At 39.6% G+C, this 23259-nt stretch overlaps 1 protein-coding gene across 4 annotated transcripts in view; it reads left to right on the top strand.

The window, feature by feature from the left end:
* SNX25 (sorting nexin 25) overlaps window positions 1-23259 on the top strand; it is a 123727-nt gene that overhangs the window by 38852 nt on the left and 61616 nt on the right. For 3 of the 4 annotated variants that reach the window (XM_021694293.2, XM_044911739.1, XM_044911745.1), the window contains exons 4-6: window positions 4567-4739; window positions 6453-6639; window positions 21789-21859. In XM_021694293.2, the coding sequence (XP_021549968.2) occupies window positions 4567-4739; window positions 6453-6639; window positions 21789-21859 (431 nt within the window). Of the gene's footprint in view, window positions 1-4566; window positions 4740-6452; window positions 6640-19218; window positions 19315-21785; window positions 21860-23259 lie in introns of all 4 variants that reach the window. The other variant, XM_044911731.1, reaches the window with a different exon arrangement.

The following is a 23259-nucleotide window of genomic DNA, read 5'->3' on the forward strand; positions in this document are numbered from 1 at the left end:
ACCTCTACTTTCAGGGGAGAGAGTGGGTATCTGAAAAATACAAATGAGGATGGATAAGCATTGGCATCCTTATTGGGCAGGTGGTGACTCCTATTCTCTTCTGAGAGGCCCTGCCTAGTGAGTTTGTCAGCGGGCAGTCCCTGTTCTGCCCTGTGCTGTTGCTCAGTGGGGCCTACTTGCCGAATGTCCTTGCGCAGCAGCAGCTCCCTGTTCTTGGCTGTATTGCCTCTTTCCATCAGTTGTTCTCTCTCCCAAAGTCTGTGTCGCACAGGCTTATGAGATCAAAATGTGCAGAGCCATCGTGTGCCTGATATTTTCCAGTTTGCTGCCCCTAATGTTTTGCATTTTTTAAAAATGGTGACCCATAGTAAGAAAAACATTTTATATCATGACCCAGTTTCATAAAACAATACTCTTATTACCTGTGATAACTGGTATTTTTGTGTTAACATCTTTTTAAAAATGGTATTTGAGATGAACTAAATTTTATTTTATTCCTTGTGGGTCACAACCCATGATTTGAAAAAAATTACTGTAGAGCAATTGTTCTCAGATTTTTTTTTGGTCTCAGGATCCCTCTGTATTCTTTAAAGTTGTTGAAAACCTAAAAGCACTTTTTTTCTTTAAGGTTTTGTTTTTAAGTAATCTCTACACCCAATGTAGGGCTCAAACTCACAATCCCGAGATCAAGAGTTGCATGTTCTTCTGACTGACCCAGCCAGGCTCCCCCAAAAGCACTCTTGTTTATGTGGGTTCTATCTTGTGGGGTGCTAGAACCAGCTTGTACTGGTTTGAGTTTGCAAGAGCTGACTGTGCACATCCCTTCCTTACTTTGAGATCAGGAATATCACCTTGCTAGCTTGTCATTGGCCGTGGTGGGAGTATTTACACTGTGCAGTGGGCGAATACTACAAATCAGCTGTTTTTCCCCTTGGGGAGCCAGTTGTTAAATGTATACCACCTCACCTCTTGTTATACTATCGATATTTACCATGTCAGCTGTTAAAATCAAGACATTTTTAAAGTGCACGAACACAGTCCACTTCCCATTAGCCAGTAGAGTGATGGTGTAGGCACACATTAGGTGGCCTCTTGGACGCTCCACTCTGCTGGTGAGAACAGGAGTGGAAAAGACAAGTGACATTTTATCTTACACATAGGGGTCCCCACGCCACCCTTTGAAAACTGTTGTTGGTAGAGAAAGCAACTTCCAGAAAGGGAGTGTGTGAACTGACAAGGAAAGGGAGAGAATGAGGACTCTAGGGTTATACCCCTGATGTCTCAAGAGCTTCAGCTGCTCTTTTCAAGTGTTCAGCAACCCCTAGGAGCTCCTGCTGGTTTGCTGTAATATCTGTTGTATAAAGGGCTCCTTGCTTCTGCGTGCCAGGTACTGTCCAAGACTTTTCTGAACTCAGTGGAAGCTCATTTTAAAGTATTTAAATTATGGTTCACTGAAAGACAGTATTTTAAATTTATGTTTTATTCCAGTGAGAAGACTAATGGATTTAAGTTTGGGAGAAGAGCAAGTGGTTAGAGAAATTTAGTATTTTCATGATGATATAATTTGAACATGAGCATATATTTTTCATGGAGACATTTACCAGCTTCTGAAATTACTGCTTTTGTGACTAATATAAAGATATTATGGGTAAAGCATCACAATAATAGAAACAGATAATTGATTCCATTTTAGAAACGCCTTCCCTCTGGGCTTCTAGTTTTCTTATACCAACGGTAGATTTATTTTGCTGATATCTGGGCTATGCCTAGAAGCTCTAGTTGATGATTCTTATTAAAGAAAAAAAAATCTACCACTGTCCTCTGGGATTATAGATATTTGAAAAAGTGCCAGTTAGTTACTAGTGTTTTGCATATAGATGATTATGCCCTAGAAGTGAACCCTAACTAATATCTGTTAATGCATTATCTTCTACAAATCACACAATGAGACTGGCAGACAGTGTGTCTAGGTTTGAAGGCTGTGTCTGCACTTGCCTGCCCCAGGTAAATAGTGCCCTCGTCCTAGAAATCTCCCATTGGTGTGCGGATGTCTATCGGCTGCAAAATGACTTTGGCAGCCTGGGAAGCACCCAACTGAATTGGCCACTGTCAGACAAGAGAATAATAAATTGCATTAATAAAAGCAACACATACACTGGTTGACCGTTAGGCAATGGTGTGGAGGCAGCTTTCCGGTCAGCTTGTGTTTATTTCCAGGCTGACATTCTGTTGCTGCTTTAAACCCAGTCCAGATCACATTTAAGTCTTGCCTCTGCTTCCTCTTCCTTTGTCCCATCTGTCTTGTTCCAGCATGTTTCAGGAAAATCTAAAACTGATTCTTTTTATGCTGTTTGATCAGTAGCATCTTTAATTTCATAGTCTCCTTCTTACAATCTCTGTGTGTTTGATTTACTAGTCAAGTACAGGCATGCTGTTTAAGGGGAAAAAATAATGTTTTTTATTCATATTTTCTGTCTTTATCTCTGAAATTTTTCCCCCTTTCATCTTTGCGGTCTTTGATTATGGAGTAGCGTAGAGTCTGGACTTGAGAGTCAGGCTGAACAGGAGAGTTATTTCTACCATTTATTACCTCCGACTTTGGACTATTCACTAACCACTCAGATCCTCAATGTTCCCATCTATGAAATGCTGCTGATGATACCTGCTTCTCAGTGTAGGTGGGAAGATTAAGTCTTGTTGTACATGTGAAATTCATAAGAGGTGAATGAATGTCCTTTCGCTCACTAGGAATGAGAACCCAGATGCAAATAGTAGGACTTGGAGTAAACAAATGATCCATCCACACTGGCAGAAGGAGGGTGCTGCCTGCACGCAGGTGCATGGACACCCCCTGACCCAGAAGCAGCCACGCGCCTCGGGATCTTTCCTCAGGTTCTGAAGCAGTACTTGATGTCCATGAACTAGAAGCCATCATAGGAATATCCTGCTTGGAGTGAGCAGAGGGATTCCAGGGAAGCATTGGCCTCTCCCTTTTCCTTAGATGGAGTGCGTCTGACCAGATATCTGGCCTTTTAGGCTCACTCAGAAAGTTTTTCCCTAACTCAGTTCTAGGAGGGAGATGAACTTGTAGAAGTCTGATGGCCAGGCTCCTTTTGTCTGCCTTCCACTGGAACAGAGAAGGGATTGTGAATACTTTGAGAGGTATTTTGTTATTATAGAAAGAAGCTTCTGTCATTAGTTTTTTGGGGCCAACTTTCCCCAATAATTGTTAACCGACTACCTATTTTAAAGTAAAGTTTCATCCTTAAAAGTGCTTGATGAGACAAGTATCATCTAGATCTTACTATACTAAAAGATCATCTCTAACTGGCAGCATAGCTAGAATTTCAAATAATTGAAGATGCCATTTTAAATTTACTTATTTTTTATTTTTGTTTTTTTTTTTTTTAAGTAAACTCTACCCCTAATGGCCTGAACTCATGCCCCCCAAATCAAGAGTCTCATGTTCTACCAACTGAGCCAGCTGAAGATGCCATTTTTAAAGAGTCAACATATACCACTATATATGTAAAGGGTTATTCTTAAAATCTGTTTCTTTTGTTGGCTTTTCATATTAGTATTGAATTTTTCTTGCTTGTCGTAGAAGACAAAGAGGAAATCTTTCTGTTTTAGAGTACCTACTCTGGAAACTAGTCTTCATTGTCCAGTGCAAAAAGAAATTGCCATCAACACTCCGGAGGTGCTAGTCGTAAAAGGCACTAATATGCATTTGTTTCATTACTGTGTAGCACCTGGTGTGATTCCTTCTGCTCTGCATAGTGTCACCCCTTGCCCAGGATTGGGTGCATTATATTTAGTTAATATAAGAAGTCCGTAAACGTTGTCTCTTATCTGGAAGGTATTAGAAAAATGAACTTCCCAGTCTTTCTTGAACTACTCCTATCAAGGTACTGTGGGAAAAGGAGGTATAGAAAGTTCTACTTTCTACTCCTCTTCACTCAGATCCTCCAAATTAATGGTCCTGGGATGAGGATAGGGTCAGTGCTGATAGGGAAGCCTATGACCACAGTTGGCAAGACTCTTTAGAAAATACTTGGGAACCTCACAGAAGGCAATTTGCCACCAATTTCTGTAGCATCAAGTAAGTCATGGACCCTCTCCTCAGTAGAAAACCCGTAGAAAACCCGTAGAAAACCCATTTTATCCCATGATTACTTAGTCAGGAAAGCTGTCTAGTGACCCTGGTTATGTTAATTTTTTTTTGAAAAATGAAGCTGTAGATCACATTTAAGAAGACATCTAGGGGACTTAAAAATAATCCAGTTAAAGAAACACTCATACTTTTCTGGATTGTTGCTGTGATTTGGGAGTTATGTGTAATTGTTGATGCTACTTAAGGTTTGAAATCCTGGAAGGGCATGCATTAGCATTTTTCTAAATTAGTCTGTGATTGAGAAAATTATTAGCTATTGACATTTTTGAGGAGTGGACACAATTATTACAACATGTATTGTCCATTTGAGATATTTTATACTTGATACATAACCAAATTGTTTCCAGAAATTTCTTTCCTTCCTCTTCCCTCTCTTCATTAATTTCTTTTAGACATGAAGAACAACCAAGGCCTTTTGTGTTACATACATGCTTGAGGACCTCATATGATGAAGTGAGATTCCTACAAATGTGTTCTCGGGTTCTGGTATTTTGTCTCCTTCCCTCAAAGGATGTCCAGTCTCTCAGCTTACGTATAATGCTTGCAGAAATACTCACAACAAAAGGTAGACTTTTATAAATAATTCTTATTACTAATGTGATAACAAATATGCAAACAAATGATATGCAAACAAATGTTCTACATACTAATGTGGATAACACTTTATATAGACCTATGCGGACCTTGTATATCATGGGACATGTGGGAGCTAAGATATTTTCAGATTTTCAAATGTGAAGTGTCACTCAAAGACAGCATTATTTGGCCATCCATGATAAACAAGTTTTTTATGTAACATGTTGCCAAATGCATAATCCATTCTGTTGTTTATTTTGACAAAGGATAATTAGTCCTTATGTTCTTCACAGGGAAGCATCCCTTTAGGGTAGCTTTTGAATTATCCAGGTCAATAATATATTCATCAATGAAAGAATACCTGTACTCAAACTCTAGTGTGCATTTACTTAAAATACTTTTAAGATAGAAGATTCATTGATAATGCCTATATGTAATTTTGTGAACTTGGAATAGACAAAAAAGGAACTGTACCACAGTATAATGTAATTACTAAAGGACGTATAATGAGGGAGATGCTTGGCCAGAATATGAAAAATGGAAGAAAATAAGACCTAAGAGAAATTTCTCTTACCTCAAAATCTCAAATAACATTGCATTTGATATGCATTGATTGATTGTCTCATTTCTTTTCTTTTTTTTTTTTTTAAAGATTTTATTTATTTTTCAACAGAGAGAGAGAGACAGTGAGAGAGGGAACACAAGCAGGGGGAGGGGGAGAGGGAGAAGCAGGCTTCCCGCGGAGCGGGCAGCCAGATGCGGGGCTCGATCCCAGGACGCCGGGATCATGACCTGAGCCGAGGGCAGACGCTTAACGACTGAGCCACCCAGGCGCCCCTGTCTCATTTATTTTCTGTGGTCATTAGTGGATACCAAACATAGAGAAAAGGGAATTTTTAAATTTATTTTTATTTTTTATTTTTGGCTTCACAACCCTGAGATCAACAGCTCAGCTGAGCGCAAGAGTTGGTTGCCTAACCAACTGAGCCACCCAGGCTCCCCAGAAAAGGCAACTTTTTTTTTTTTAAGATTATTTATTTATTTTAGAGAAAGAGAGTATGTGTGAGCATGCATGTGTGCAAGTGGTGGGGAGGAGGGGCAGAAGGTGAGGGAGAGAATCCTCAAGCAGACTCGACGCCGGGCTTAATCCCAGGACCCTGAGATTATGACCTGAGCCAAAATCAAGACTCTGATACTTAACCAGCTGAGCCCCCCAGGCACCCCGAAAAGGGAACCTTTTAACCTAAAGTTAGTAGGATGAGTTTGTAGTCGTGTTATTGACTTTTTGACAACTTCTTCCTTGAGGTCTGCATTCACCAGTTGGGAGAACGTTCACTTTCATCTTTTGGCAGACAAAACCTGTTGAGCCTTATAAAAAAAATAGATAAAAGGAAAATAATCAGTGTACTTAATTTTGATGTCTTTGTTAGGAACCTGGGTTGCAAATGACTTTCTTTCATTATTCCTTTAAACTTAACTCGTTTGTTAAATCAACCACTTGATTGTGGCCGTAGTTGGTAGCATACCCAGAGGGAGCTGTATGTACACGCACACGCGTTTTTGAATATTTGAGTTGTTTGTATTTTCCCCATTTGGGTAGTTTAAAAACGTTTCCCAAATGTGGTTTCAGTTCTGTAAAAGAAAAACAATTCCTTTAAAGGACAATACCTTTCTCAGTGGTGCTTTCTTCTTCTTCCCACAGTCTTGAAGCCAGTAGTGGATTTACTTAGTAATCCAGATTACATTAACCAGATGCTACTTGCCCAGTTGGAGCGCAGAGAACAGATGAATGAACATCACAAGAGAGCCTACACCTATGCTCCTTCTTATGAAGAGTTCATCAAGCTTATTAATAGCAACTCTGATGTTGAGTTCTTGAAGCAACTAAGGTATTTGATCTTTAATTATAGCATGACAGTAGCTACTAATTATCATCCTCTGCCTAGTTAGGTACCAAAAAAATGTGGTTGTCAGGGAGGCAGAAATAAAGGAGATCCATAAATCTTACTACTCAGTGACAACTAAATTTATCCAGTTTCTCCTTTCGCAGAGGAATTAGTGTTTTTTTTTTTTTTTCCCCAAGGTATCCTGTTTTTCAAGTAATTAGATTATAATAGATTGAAAGCTGTTTAGTTGTAGGAGTAACTACTTAGCTGCTCAGATATTTACTTAGAAAACCATGGGAAGGAGATGGTGTGTTTTTAAAATTACATAATAGAACATTGCATTGATCTTCATTTTTCTTAGAAAATGCAGGCCCAGGTTTGGGAATCATGGGTTCTTGACTAATTATTTTGAGAAAACACATTTGAAATATACCCTAGGAGTCTCTTTGATAGGGGAATGGAATCTTCCTTATCGTACTTGAGATATCTTAGGGTTAAGTGTGTCTGTTTTTGTATATTTATTTTTTATTTTCATAGTATATGCATAAACAGTATGATTATATAGCAATATATAGTTTGTGGATTTTCTAGGCTTCTGTTTCTGTGGTTTCTCTTCAGTTTTAATGTCCCCAAACAATAATACATGGGGAAGAAAGGCAACTCCATATGTCCGTTTTGCTTCTGGTAAGTAATTTTGATAAATTACAGATGGAAAATAAAATATTGACTGAAAGGGTCTTTAAACTCGTTGAGGATTTTAGATTTGTCATATTTGCCTCTGAACTAGGGTTGCCATTAAGGTGAGTTGTGCTGCTTAGTTTTCTAATCTGAATAACACAGTATTGTAAGAGGTAGACATTATAGAGGGTACCATGTTCTTGTAAACCATGTCCTGTATTGATCTAGGTCCTGCAAATGTATAATGATGGCTTCACTTGTATGATTGTGGTTACAGATAATTTAATTCTTAGGGGATGTAATCTCTGGAGATTTATTTATGCTTCTCTTTCCATGCATAATCTTGAATAAGCTATATGGTACTCATTTATTAGAGATTTATAATCATCTGTGTCTGAACCTAGAAATTCCTTTTTGATCATTGTGACCCTTGAGTGTAGAGAACCCAAGAGTCAGTATCCCAGATTTGTTATCTGGGGTGTACAGGTTATACCCACTCAAAGGTTATCCTTATCAGGACTTCCTTTGAAATTTAAAAGGAGTTTAAAGTGTCATTCTATAGAGAGTGAAAGAGCTCACAAGGACAGGACACCCTTGTTGCCTCCTCTTCCCCTTCAAACTGCCAACACACGCACCCCAAGTGCTGGTTCTAGAGATGCTGTTCAAACCTGTGCTCCAGTAGTGCTCTGTCTGCCTGCTGCTGTACCTGTTGTTCTGGATGTACTGCATGTGGTGTGACCTTGGTAACGTGATGACCACCCTCTGTGCAATTACGGTTTTCTCTGAAGACATTGCTTGTGAACAGATGGCACCTTATGTAGATAAACTGAAGAAGCGTTGCATTCCTAAGTACTTTTTCCCTGTTAAGCAGTCTTTCACAATACAGTCAGAAGTGGGTCACTTGGTAACTTCAAGGAAGTCTAAGATAACAATCTAGGATCAATGTGGCAGATAGTTAACTGAATCCGTATTCGTTCTACTTCCAGACTTATGAATGAGTGTTCTGTTTTGTGTATCAAACAAAAGATCCTAGCACTGCACACATGTTGACAAAGATAGTGGTGTAACGAAAAGGTACCAAAAGACTTTTTTGAAATCGGAAGTCATTATTTTGAGTGATCAAACACTAGTACTCTAACACAGTTCTGTAGTATGAGATGAATGAATCTTGATTAGAATTAATGGCTTATCTTTTTCAAAACGTACTGGTCAGAGGCTCAGGACTATCTGAAATGCTATCGATATTTTAATATTGGCAGTTCGTCATCTGATAGGTAAAGAAGTAACTCAGTAAGAATTGACCTTTAGAAAACAAAAGCCCCAGGATAATTGGATAACCTGCTTTTGTCAGAGTAGGGGCATTTTGGATTGCTTTCACCTGAGTGGCCAAAGAGGACACTAGGTACCCTGATTTGACGCTTTTCCCTTTAAACATGATGAAATAAAAATGGTATGAGCGCTTAAATCTTTCTGTAAGATCACTTCCTCTTGATGTCATAAATAGGGCAACACTGAAGTCTAACACACTGGGTGTCCTGAGAGGCAGGCCCTCTGTTGAGCACAGAGAGGCTTAAGGGGCAGTAGAAATGCTGAACTAAAGAGATATGGCTTACACCCCATTAAATTCACCACTTTATATGATTCAGTGGTTTTTAGTGTATTCAGACTGTGCAGCCATTACCTCTAATTCCAGAATATTTTCGTCATTTTAAAAAGAAGCCCTGTGCGCATTAGCAGTCACTCCCCATTCCTTCTCCACCCCAGCCCTTGGCAACCACTAATCTACTTTCTGTCTCTGTGGATTTGCCTGTTAGGGACGTTTCATGTAAATGGAATCGTGCAACATGTGACCTTTTGTGTCTGGCTTCTTATATTCAGCATAATATTTTCAAGGTCATCCATGTTGTGGAATGTATCAATACTTCATTTCTTTTTTTGGCTGAATAATATTCCATTGTATTAATACACCACATTTTGTTTATTCTTTTGTCAGTCGACAGATAATTTGAGTTGTTTGCATTTTAAAGAATGCCTTTTGAGTTATCATTGAGCATCTTCAGTAGTATTATCAGAAAATTCCTAATCTCTTCCTAACCACCCATCTCATATATATTCCTATTCCATATATTCCTGTTCTCTTTTGTGTCTTCCACGTTACTGTTGGGTTTTCTTTCCAACAAAGTTCATAGAGTCCATGGGGAGGACACTTGGAGAGGTACTTTGGTGATTAGATTATCAAACTCTTAAAGTGCCCACTCTGTTAGATAGAAAACAATACATTTTCAGATTTAATTAAGTTGATGTAATGACTGAGTGCAACTAAATGACCTATCTTTCTGACCTCTGTCCCTTTATAAACTTTCAATTTTGTAATCTTGGGAAATATGTTGATGACTTCCTTTGGAAGGGCTGCAAATTTCTCTTATAACAAGAAGTCGTATACATTAGTCAGCATAAGCTATGGGATCATGGTAATCTTGAATATATAGTCCCCGCAACAGCTTGGCAAAGAAGCTTGGGAGAAAATACTGTGAAGGGCATTTTCTCTATGAGACCATTCCTTGGCCTTTGCTGTAGATAAAATTTCAGGCAGTTCTGTTTGATATTGTACTGGTATATCTTGTACCCAGGGGGCAGTGTCCCTATTCATTGTATCTTAGGGTAATCTGAGGGCTAACCTTATTCTCTGCTTCTTGCACAGATTGAACTAGAAAGGCTGCCAGGAACAACTCTGCAGTGGTAGAGGTTGATCTTTTTGCTCAAAAAAAGTGATGCTGCATAAATTATCTGGTTACTGGACTACTTATTGTTTATCTGATAGAAAAATTGCTCTGTATTCAAGGGTCAGGCCTACATACTGTTACTGACAGGCAAAATTGCTTTTTATCAGACTCTTGTCTAAAGCCGGCACTGACGAAGCTTATCAGCTGCCCCGCACTAATGGAGTGGCTTTCTTCCATCATAGTCTGAACTATTCTGTTTTTCTTGTACAATGAGAGTATGCCACTGTCTGACTTTATTAGCATTTCAGGTCACTATCTTCAAATTGCCCTCAGTAAGATTTTAAGATAGGCCACCTAAGCAAGGAATGTGTCTTATTTAGACTTAAGCAGTTGATGAAACCATCCACTTTTATTTCATACATATTTGGGAGATAGATGCATATTTTCTAAAGGAAATAAAGTCATTAAACTCTGCTGGGTTGGAATGCATTAAAAACAAACAACCAAACCAAAAAAGCCTTGAAGGTCATATTTGTAGTTCTGTGACAGTGTTTTTTTCGGAGTCAGCATGAGCTGCTTTGACAGTACGATTATGGAGCTAGAAGTGCTCCCTTCGCGTACACTAAACCAGTGGTTTTTGACCTTGGCTATATATTAGAATCACCCAGGCTTTAAAAAAATTACAGCTGGATATCTCACTGTCCTTTGCAGCTACTTCCTTTTTCTTCTTTTCTGGCATCCGAGATGTGGAAGTGAGGATGTGGTGGCTGGACTGGTATAACATTTTGAATTTTCCAGCGTCTTCTAGTGGAAGCAGTGATCCACTCTGCCAACGAGACAGGAGCCAGAAATCTGAATGTCCTGTTGATGCAAGATATTAAAGGACAACTGAACAGATTCCCACCGCCCGTCTGGGTGGTGGGGTGGCGACCACCGTCAAGGAAGGCAAACCAGAGGTCAGAGCAAAGACACATCCGTTATTGAGACTGGACGATTACAGCTGTACTAGAGAAAGCGATGTGTGTTCCTTTATTTTGAAGAGAAAGAGGGAGTGGGAGTAAACATTAAACAAAGGGGAAATTAAAGGTTCTGCCCTTATAGAACCTCCTACGAGGGAGCAGGCGGATCATGGCCCAGGAATACCCCGTTGCCTGTGTTGTGTGTGTAATTCCTCGGCATGTTTGCACAAAGTGCGCTATGGAAGCAATTTGCTCCTCCATGAGAAATACACTTGCCTAGGCTTCACCCCCAGGGATTTTTATATAATTGGCCTGCAGTGGAACCCGGGCATCAGTGGTTTTTAAACGCCCTCCAGGTGATTATAACGTGCAACTAGAATTGAGAATCTCTTTTAAATGGAATATTCTTCCACTTGCTACCAATCTCAAGTCTCGGCTAGATGTCCTATAGTTGTTATATTCTAATTCTTTGAAAACTATTTATCACTGTTTGTGAGAGATAGTAACTGTTGAGAAGAATATTGATTAATCCAGACACCTCATTCTTCTACCATGTTTATTGTAATGAATAAAGGGCGTTTTATCACTGGTGATCCTGAGAGATGTATTTAACCCAAGGTTTCTCAGCCTTGGTGAAAATGCCATTTTGGCCCAGACAATTCTTGGTTGTGGGGGTGGTTCTATTTATTGTAGAATATTAGCATCACTAGCCTCACCCATTGGATGCCAGTACCACCTCCGTAGTTGTGACAACCAAAAACATCCCCCAGACATTGCTAGATGTCCTCTGGAGGACAAAATTGCCCCTGATTAAAAAGTATTACTTGAATCCCATGAAAAGATTGGAGATACTTACATTAGGATTAGATTTAGATGAGGAGGCTAGAAAACCCACAGAATAATGATTACTTACCAAAGTCCAGAGGGTTTTTTCTTTCTTCTATAAAAGAAGTCAGGAACAGGCAGTCTAAGACTGGTAGGAGGGCTCTACCCTCCTCAGGGACCCAGGCTCCGTCCAGCTCACTGCTCTGCCATCCTAGGAACATTCCAGAGTCCTCGTGGTTCAGGGTGTAGTCTAGAATGCCATTCATCATATCCTAATTCCAGGAAGCAGAATGAAGGCAAGAAAAGATGGTGGCAAAGGTCATGCATTGGCTGTCTTTTAAAGAACTACCTGGAAGCTACTGCATGACATTTCTGCTTATATTTTTTCCGTCAGATATAATTATTCTGGGAAGCCTTAGGTTCAGTTAAAAATGGAGGATTCTATTATTAAGGAAAAAAGAAACATAGATACAGAATGGGCACGTTGCCATTTTTGCTACAGTGCTCCTGTTGTATAGTTAGAGCAAGGTGGGATAGCGCTACTCCCCGCACAGACATTGGACAAGTACTACTTTCCGGGACTAGACATTTGCCAAAGTTAAAGAGATGCCAAGCAAATGCCCAAGAAGGGGAAACTTCTTTGTTTTTAAGCTACCATTTGTTGAATATCTAACATGCATTAGGTACAGGGAAATTCTTACCATCTGATTGTTGTAACGACTATGTGAATTAAGTACTACTATTCTCATTACGTAGTTGGGGAAGGTAAAGTGACTTGCCCTGGATCACTTAGCTAATAAGGAACAGCTGGGATTTGAACTCAGGTCTGTCTGACTTGAAATCCTACCTGTAAAGGCGGGTAACCGGCTAGCCAGGTGGGCAGAAAAGAGCAGCGCACACGGCCCCTCCCTTGTGGGACTTCCTGCAAGTGGGGCGGCCAGTCTCTACTGTCCAGGAGCCTTTGCAGGCACTAATGCTTGCGTGGGGAACAGTGCTGCCAGAAGTGCCATCCTTTGTTAGGGAGACAGGGAAAGGCTGCCAGAGAGACAAGAAAATCGGGGCAACCTGTCACTGCCGTAACTTCCATTTGCTGCCAGTCCGGTCTTTATTAGATTTTTTCAGTTCTGGATTTGTTTATTTCTGACCCCTTACTTAAAGAGCAACATGGAGAATCTAAAAATAGTAGAGAGGAAATGTCAATAATGAATAAAAGGTTTAAAATTAAAATATTAAGTATTATTTCGCTTGGAGAAATGAAGGAAACCTTTTATCGAGTGTGTACTGAGATGGATGTGTTTTCTGTTTTACTGCGATAAAGCAAGCGGGAATGGCCATAATGGATAGGTTAATTTAAGAGGTCATAAGGAGCAGTGGAATGGGTTACTGAGGGAGTTTGCTAAATGGTTTTTCTTCAGATGTTAAGGGGATGGATTTCATCTCTGAATTAGTTCAGGGGCATTTGCACATGAAGATTAGTACACTAAAAATATTAAAATTCCTAAAATTGCATGCTTCTGTGTAGGAGAATTTAAATTATTTGAATGTTTGGTGCTTTGAACAGTGATTCTGAAGATAGATTTTGAGTCATGAGCAGTAAAATTGGATTATGTTATAGAGGAACATGGAAAAAGAAATCAAGCATACCTTCAGACAAACTGCTCCACCATGTCAGAAATCAGTAAGCACATATAAACTGCAAAGGAAAGGTTAACGTGGGTGGGCAAGGAGATGAGAAATCATGAAGTATAAAACAAAGAGAAGCCTGGCAAATTTTTATGAAAAGAATAAATGAATATAAATTTAGTTTTTAAAAAACCACATTAAAATGCAAGGCTGCTTATGGAAAACGTTCAAAAAGATCTTTCAGTTTTATAAAAAGTAAAAGTACATTGACTTCAGAATTTAATTCCTTCTGTTGGTGTCTGAGAAATAGCAGAGGGCACAGAGGTGGTAGTTAAACATATGGGAGAAAGCAAAATACCTTCATTTAGGAGGAAAGATAAGTATTGATGGCAATGGAAAATTTGATCTAAGAAGGGGATATTTGGGATAAAGAAGTTTATGATCTCTCTGAAATTAAAGAATTCATGATGCGCTTATAATTGGAGCAACACTGGCACGGTGGGTAAGGTGTATCTGCTTTATGAATGACCATGAGGACCATGAGTCCATTTACGTAAAGCACTCCGCCCAGGATCTGCATATTCCGCATTGTTAGTTACTGCTATCGTTACGATCTCAGACCAAGGATTGCAAGTAGATCTAATTTCATGTGGACACTGATCACTTACTTGTGGCCCACTAGAGTGCAACATTTTATTTGGGGGTTTGAGGAGGCCCAATAAATAAAAGTGCTCCTCTCTCCAGCCTGAGGTCTGAACCACCTAAGGGCTAAGGAATAAGCCAAATGAAGGCCAAAAATCTTGCTCTTATTACTGATAGATGATGGAGAATGTCGTTTATATATGCAAGCAATGACTCTCTAAAATGGAATCTCAGAATCAGACATTCTTTCCCACCTGGCTTTGTCCCTGATTCTCCCTCCCGATCCCCATCTTTCTGGCAGGTGCGGAGTCCACGTGCTGGCTGTCCTTGGAGGCAGAGAACACATGCTCTGAAGAGGAGAACAGAAGGGCTGTGCTTCACATGCCCGGTTCCTCCTCCTCTGTGGTCAGTTTAAAGACCTCTTCCTTCTCTAGAGCATAGAGGAGAAGATGAGAGAGAGCTGGAGAGAGGCTGGGGATGAAACCCCTTATACTTAGAAAAAAACATCAAGAGGAGGTGGTGGGGTGGATGGGTAGTGCTCTTTTTTTGGAAAAAACAAGCAAAAGTGGTGGTGCTGGGTCTCTACTCAATAGAGAAGAATTTTATGATTCACCAGGTTCACTGAAGGAATGGCAGTGAAGAGTATAGAAGTGGTGTGCAAAATAGCCAGTTTTAAAAACTGGCTATTTTGAGGAGGGGCAAGAAACCCTGACTTGTCGCATTTGCTGGTTTCTGTGGTGTTAATACTAAGCTGCCAGGATGACCTCACTGAATGGGAAGTTGGGAAGAGATTTGTCGCAGCACACCCTCCTATACATAGTGGCTCCACCATGCTGACACAGTAGACGTGAGTAACCGTGAACATAGGTGCTAGCACAATCCATTTATTAGGAAATGATGAGTTGTAAGTACTTTCACCTTTTAAAAAGTACAGTTTAATTGCAGGTTTGTATCATTTTAATAATGGTAGATTTTAATTCCTGAAAAGTTAACAGCCGGCTCTCCTGAGCCGACACAAGCCTTGTGAGCTGGCTCCAGCATATTGCTGAGTAGTGGCCACACGCTCTGTCTTTTGATGACCCTGCACTACACAGAAATGCAGTTCTCCTAGAGGTAGATGAGGGTTAATAACAAAAAGTCACCCTATAGCGACCAGTCTCGCTATCTAAAGTAGACTCTACCCACAGACATGGGCTCGAGTCAGATAGGCTTGGATTTTGCAGACCTGGCTTGCACTTGGCTTCCTTTCTTATAGGCGGTGTGGCCTTGGGAAGTCATGTATGCTCCAAGCCTCAGTTTTAACTGTGAAATGGAGAAAATAGTTCCTATTTCATACGACTGTTGTGATAATTAAATGAGATAATGCATCAGCACAGTTCTGAGGACAGACTTGCTAGGATCCCAATAAAGAGCTAAAAATATAACCGTGAGCAGGAGAAGGCAACAGAATTCTCAGATCCTGACTTGAATAGGGTTAATGGATGAGATGAGGCAACACAATCTCTTATGTCAGAAAAACTTCAAAGTGTAGGAGAAAGTCGTTAGGACATTTTCAGTACAGAACATAAAACTAGGCAACTAAAGATAATATTCAGTAAGCATCCTGAATGAAAATGCCTCAGGCAAGAATTGAGAATGGACTGTAACATCAGTGGTGCTATACATTGGTCTATAAATAAACACTTTATGGTGATATTAATAGCTGATATAAAGATATGAGAAACACTAGTAGAAACGAGGTACAGGTAGCAGAGAGAAAAATTTTGGCCTCCTTGAGGTTAACTGAAGGACACCAGCTAGCCAGTGGTGACATAACTTAGCTTGCTTTTGTAACATGTAATTTCCATAGACTTCTGGGAACTAGAAAATGAATATATGGTAACATGTTATTTTAGGAAAACTTAAAGATCTAAACCAGATGAAGAAAATAGAAGCCACATTGCAAACACATGACAATACTTGGTATTTTCCAGATTATTTTCTGTACACATAGCATGAATTGTGTATGTGTGTTTACGTAAGTTCGGGATACCGCAGGCTGCTCTGGTCCAGAACTTTCTAACTGGTGTGACTCAAATGTAATGTATAGGTGTGTGGGGATAAAGGTTTCCTCAGCCCTCCAGGTGGCTGGGTAGGACCTGGGATGGCGGTTCTGTTCAAATATTATGATTTGCCATGTGTGCCACGAATGGAAAAAGCTTAGGAAGCATGCCTTAGTCTTTCTGTGGAATCGGCTGCCTTCTACACACTAGAAAAATGGAAAACTGGTTTAAAAGCCCCATTAGAGGAAGGAGACTGACTACTCTGAGTCCTGACTGAAAATACTGCCCCAGTTGGTGCTACAGCTTAATGGCACTTCCTGCTTAATACCATTAAACACACCCCGTGGGAAGATAGCTCTGAACCTTGTTGTTCTCCTCAGACAGAAAAACTAACATGAGAGACTTTCCTTGGTTCATAATATTGGCGAAGATTAAAAATTTGACACCCAGGGTTGGCAAGGATGTAGGAAAACAGACGACCTCATGTCCCCCTGGGAGGAGTATGAATTATTGCCTTTCTGTATCACAGTTTTATAATATGGAAAGCAGGTCACAAAATGTGTATTCTTTCTGATACAGTTATTATTCATAAGCACTTATTTTAAGGAAATAATCATGAACGTGTGAAAAGATATTTCCAAGAAAGTTTCTTGCAATTTTATTTAAAATAGAGAAAAGCTTGAAATAACGGAATGCCTAACCATTAGGGCTTAGTGAAAAAAAGGTGTCGACACACCTGTACAATGGAGTGCCACTTAACAATGGTGCTGCATCAGAGTATTTAATAATATGGAAGATGGTATACATTGAAAAGGCTCTAAGGCCTTTTATAGCATAAATCCAGTCTTCGAAAACAAAAAAATTTGTTTGAAGAGAAGTCTGTAAATACTCACCAAGTGTTAAGTGTGATTGACTTTGAATGTCGTGCTTTGTATATTTTCCCATTTTCTTCAATGAATATATGTTACTTTAGAGAAAGTAAAAATGGGTTCAGCCTGAGGAAGTAAAATCTGCCCAGCCATTTATCAGGTTGGAATAACAGATACTAAAACCAGCTACAAAGTTAACAGGAAATGATATATTTTTTTCCAAGTATGCATAGCAGCTGTAAAATGTCATAATGATAACCTTCTTTGAATGACCACTGCTTTCTTATTCACTGAGAAACTTTGCTCTCTAAAATCTTAGATTTTGCCATTTGAAATTATTTCGGTAAGAGTGACACATCCTATTCTTGCCTGGAGGGTTTCAGTCACTTTGACACAGAGAAGCACCCTCATTTATATAAGTCAGAAGTAGAGCTACAGATAAGGGGTTTTCTGGACTAACCATTCCATGTTTATTATAACTTTGTAGTTTCCAGTAAAGTGAGACCCTGGGTCTATGTGAAATGATGATTTACACAGCTCTGCTTTGAACCTGTCAACATGCTGCTTCATTTAAAATTTCATCTACACTCCATACTTCCCCAGAATCCCATAGAAGCTATCTTTTCCTTGGTTTGGGGAGACACCCCATGTTTCTTCATGCTTATTGAAATGAGTCAATAAACCTTATTTTGTTGGACTTCAGTGACCTTGGTGGCCTTAAATTGATTAGGCTGAGATACTTTTATAATCAGGAGAAAAGTAAGGCTACTTAAAAATTTTTGTATATATATTTTACAAACATGCACACACAGCATCTCCTTAAATACTGCATATCTAAAGGGTCAACCAACAGCGGTGTTAAGGGACAAAAATAATAGTTAATATTTATTAAACTCTCACTGTGGGTTGGGCACTATTCCAAATTTTTTAAAGGTGTTATTTAATATTCATAAATACTGTTACTTTTGAAATAATTTTCAAAATAGTATTTTGAAATAATATTCAAAAATATGGTTAGTCTTTTTACAAATGAGGACTCTTGAGTTTTAGAAAGCTTAAATAATTTTTTCAGGGTGACACAGTAAGTGTTGGAAGCAGGATTTGAACACAGGCCACCTGGTGTCAGAGCTCACATGCTTGACTACTCTGCTACACTTAGCTGGGAAACAGCTTTAGCGTAGCCAGCTGAAATCACCATGGCTTTATTTCTTTCCAGATGTTGTAACTGAAGTCCCTCTAAATGAAAACACTGTCCCTAACCTAGCACAAAGTAGCCTGTAGCAACTTTGAAAACATTATTTTTAACTTTTAAATTTTTAAAAAACCTGTTTATGTATATGGTATTCTAATCTATGTTATTGCTAATTTTATTTTATTATTTTTTTTTTTTAGAGAGGGAGTGTGTGTGTAGGGGTGTGTGTGTGTGTGTGCGCGCGCATGTGCGCATTCACGCGGTAAGGAGGGGCAGAGGGAGAGGGAGAAGGAAAATCTTAAGCAGACTCTGCGCTGAGCATAGAGCTGGACATGGTGCTCAATCTCATGACCCTGAGATCAGGACCTGAGCCAAAATCAAGAGTTGGGATGCCTAACTGACTAAGCCACCCAGGCACCCCTGTAATTGCTAATTTTAGCATAAAACCTATTTTAAACCATTTACCATATTGTACACCTGAGGGTTTATTCAGCTTTTGACTCTTCTAAGACATTCCAGCATGTGCACATCCAAGACAGCTCTAAAATAGTAATTAAAAAAAAAATTGTGTAAGATGTGTGTAGAGAATTGAGGAGACTAATATTTGTGTGTGCATGTGTGTGTGTGTATAAATAACTTAGAAGTCAATTCTGATAGAATTCCAAAGTTCTGAACAATTGACAGTAAAAGGCAATAAATATATATATTTCTAAGGTGATTATTTTGAAGACTAATTTTGTAGCATTTCGGGTGAGTTTGAGATGGTGGGAAGACTTCAAAAATACAAACCTGCCCTGAGTCTTTATTAATGCAGCTGAGTGTTCAAAACTAAAGAGAAGTGAGGTGATAACTCGGGCAAGAGATGGCTGTCTTCATGTGACCTTTTTCTTGACCCTGGAATAAGAGATATTGGAGGTAAGATCTCACCATAGCCGGAAAAGAACCAAATTCTTGTTAGTGGCTTCCTCTTAATATTGGAGTTTACATTATCATTTTGGAAAAACACATACTTGTGCACTTCTGATCAAGAGGATGTTCGCAAATATCAGCCCTCCAGATTCTTGAACCAAACTCAGCACCAGCAAGGCCATGCACTCCTCTGGATGAAGACAGCCGAGTGAGTGCTGACTATTCCTAAGAGCTGGGTAGATAGTCCTCCCGGAGGACTAGGAACCCTGTGTCAGCAAGGATAGCTGCCAGCATTTGGATGTACAGTTGACCGTTGAAGAACGTAGGGTTGGGATTCTAATCCCTCGTGCAGTCAGAAGTCCGCGTATAAATTTTAACTCCCCTAACACTTAACTACTAATAGCCTACGGTTGATTGGCAGCCTTATCAATAGCATATACAATCAACACGTTTTATATGTGATATGTATTATGTACTTTATTCTTATAATAAGCTAGAGAAAAGAAAATGTTAAGAATATCATAAGGAAAAGAAAATACATTTATAGTACTGTACTGTATCGAAAAAAATCTGCATATATAAGTGGACCCACATAATTCAAACCCATGTTGTTCAGTGGTCAACTGTATGTTGTGAGCTTTTTTTGAGAATGAAAGTCACTCATTTCCCACGTCGTCTTTTGGTATCAAGTGAAGGTGAATTTTACAAATTCAATAATCATCTTCAAATACCTATTATGTGCAGGGCACTGTGAGGAGGGTTTGGTGTACATAAAGATGAATTAGTTGTGGGTCCTTGGATTTATTCCCCTGCTGTCGAGGTGTTAGTAGTCCAGCATAGGAGACCCATGTGGGTATAAATTGCTAAATAGGAAGCAAGATATTAAGATCAGAAGTGGAGTGCAAATTGCTAAAGAAATGGATAGGAGCAAATACTCTGTCCTGTAGAAGAGAGGAATCTGAGAACCCTGAGAGAAGAATGCTATGAACTGATATTTAGGAACAAATAGGATTTCAGCAGATAAGTGCGAGAGGTTGTGTGCAAGAGGGAGAAGAAACAGAGCAAAGGCTGGGGGTCAGGAAAGAGCTGAGTGTGTGTTGGGGTATTGCATGCAGTCTGGTTTGGCAGGAAAACGGTACCCAAGAGGGACCTAGAGGGCAGTGAGGCTGCAGAGATGATCTGGTGTTGGCCATGCTTGTGTCCTTGAGAGGGCCTGACACAAGATAAACATGAACCCATATTGAATTTTAGGGCAGCAGGAAAGTGGTCAAGAGCATGAACTTTAGAATCAGCAGCCCCAGGTTATCATTTTGGCTCTAGTACTTAAAAGCAGTGAGACCTTGTATAGATTTCTTAATCCACCTGAACAACTTCTTCCTCTGTAATGTGGGGATAATTACAATAGCTATTGTGAGGATTAAATGAGAGAAAGTATCTGGACAAGTACCTGGTACTGAATGAGAGGAATCTGTGTAAATGTTAGCTGGTATTTCATGATAATTTTATGGATTCATTTAAGAAGTTTAACTCTTCACTCAAACAGCATGTGTTTCTTCAGTACCATTGATGACTCATTTGTTCCAGAGCATGAATCACCAAGAACATCAAAAGAACAGATTGTTCAGAATATTACTTGTACCTGTTTAGTTTTACAGATGTTATTGTATATTAATGTAGCTTCTTGTCTTAGTTTGGGCTGCTATAACAAAAATACCACAGGCTGGTGGCTTAAACAACAGACATTTATTTCTCACACTTCCAGATGCTGCGAAGTCCAAGATCAAGGGGTTGGATATTGGGTGTCTGGTGAGGCCACTTCCTGGTTTATAGAGGGCCTCCTTCTTACTGTAACCTCATAAAATGGAAAGAGCTCTCTGGGGTCTTTTTTTTTTTTTTTAAGATTTTACTTATTTATTTAAGAGAGAGAGAGCGCGCACGCGTGCACAAGCCAGGGGGAGAGGCAGAGGGAGAAGCAGACTGACTCCCTGCTGAGCAGGGAGCCCAATGTGGGGCTTGATCCCAGAACCCTGGAATCCTCACCTGAGCCGAAGGCAGACGCTTATCTGACTGAGCCACCCAGGCGCCCCTCTAGGGTCTGTTTTATAAATGCACTTATCTCATTTGTGAGGGCACCACCTATTAGGGGTTAATCACCTTCGAAGATCCCAGCTCCAAATACCATCACATTGGGGACTAGGCTTCAATGTATGAATTTTGGGGGAACAAAACATTCAGTCCATAATATTCATTAGTATTTACTGAGTGCCTGTCATGTGTTTAGTGCCAAGCTAGGTTCTGTAGGAGAATACAAGACACAATCTCTGTCTTCGAGAGGCTCATGATTTAGTTGGGGAGAAAAAGGTAGCATATCTTTCTTATAGACAAAACCACAATTTTATCTTAGGCTAAGGTGTGTTATTTCTTAGAGAAGTGTTAGGCCCTGAAAGGACTGGGCATACCATTTCTTAAGTGCACAGCACTGTTTGTGGAAGTTTGACTCTTTAAAACAGCAATATAAAATAGTAGATAAATAGGTACTCTTTTTTTTTTAGATTTTATTTATTTATTTTTGTGAGAGAGAGAGCCCTGTGTTTTATTTGATTAGTACAAAATACAGTCTAAACGGTATCTCTGAAAACAGCATTTTCTAAATATTCGATCTTTTCTTTTTCTCTCTTTTTAAATATCAGGTATCAAATTGTAGTAGAAATAATCCAAGCAACTACAATTAGCAGCTTTCCCCAGCTGAAGAGGCACAAGGGTAAGAACGAATTTGTTTTCTTCAGTTATACATTCTAAAGGTTCTCGGTCTACCCCAGTCTTCTCTTTTGTCAGAATGTTGGCAAGTATGAGCATTCTTCTGGCTTATATTTAAATATTTTCAATTTATTAAAATAATAGTATAACAGCAGCATTAGAGAAAGTAAATATAACTTCATGCTAACAAAACCCCCTATTTGTATTTCTGTGTTTCTTTAAACTTTATTCATCTGTAGTCATAATTTTTCAAAGGCTGAAATCATTGAGTATAGAGTGCTTCTGTTCTTAAAGTAAGCATGATTTTACAGTTTTTTCTCATTAAAATTTAATCTTAATATTCATTAATATTTCTAACTTGAAACATAATCTTGATAGTTATTTAAATGACTCCAGTGAGTTGATGTTTCATAATTTCCTCAACCTTTTCCTTTAGTTAAGATTTGTATTGTGAATAGCTTCTTTCCTCTTTCTACATTAAAAAAAAAAAAAAAAAAAGTTCTATTTTTTTCCCATTTGTTTCTCTTCAAGTGAGATTTTTACCCAGGCATGGTAGGAGTAATTAAGGTGTAAAGCTGGCTCTCAGGTCCCTTATAGTTGGCCTGGGGCCAGCATACCCCCATCATGCATGAAGTTGAAGGTCATGTCACTGTTTAGAGTGCAGGTCTTGAGTTGTGGCCGAGAGGCAAGCAACCCTACCTTGTAGACCGGCCTTTCCGTGAAAACCTCCAGGCCCACTCAAGTCCCATCAGGGAGCAGAGTGTTAAAAGAAGGAAGAGTTGGGCCAGGGCCTTAAAATGTGCTCCCAGGTTTCTAAGTGGCTCAGAGGCAACAGGAAGCTTGGCCTGGGGACTATTCCTTGTGTCTGAGTCACTGACCGAGATAGGAGCTGGGTAAAAAGGAGATGAAGAACAGACTAGGAAGAGGCACTAATTCTTAATCTCCGCCCAGGAGGGAAGATTGTACAAATTTGTTCATTCAAAAAATGTTTACTCAACATCAGCGAGGCGATGATGATACGGTAGCAGACAAAACAAAATCTCTGCATTCATCAAGCCCCAAACTGAGACTGGGAGGCAATCAGACAATGAGCAAATCAAGTAAACAGTATTTTAGATGGTGATATGTACCCTGGAGAAAAACAAAGCTGTGAGGTGGGGTGTATAGAAGGGAATGCTGGCCCAGCTGGAGGGGGAGGAAGATTTGCATTCAGATAGGGTCATCCGGGAAGACCTCACCTATAGGGTGACCTGGGAGCAAAGACCTGGGGGCCTGAGGGTGTCTGTGGAAGGACAGGTGAAAAACTCTGAGGCAGAAGCATGCGGGGCTTGTCTGAGTTGCCTAGGTGGCTGAAAACGGGTGCAATCCATTCCAAAGGGCCTTCCTGGTACTGCTGGGACGGTG

This window comes from Neomonachus schauinslandi, chromosome 2 (assembly GCF_002201575.2).
Source record: "Neomonachus schauinslandi chromosome 2, ASM220157v2, whole genome shotgun sequence".
Taxonomy (NCBI): Eukaryota; Metazoa; Chordata; class Mammalia; order Carnivora; family Phocidae; genus Neomonachus; species Neomonachus schauinslandi.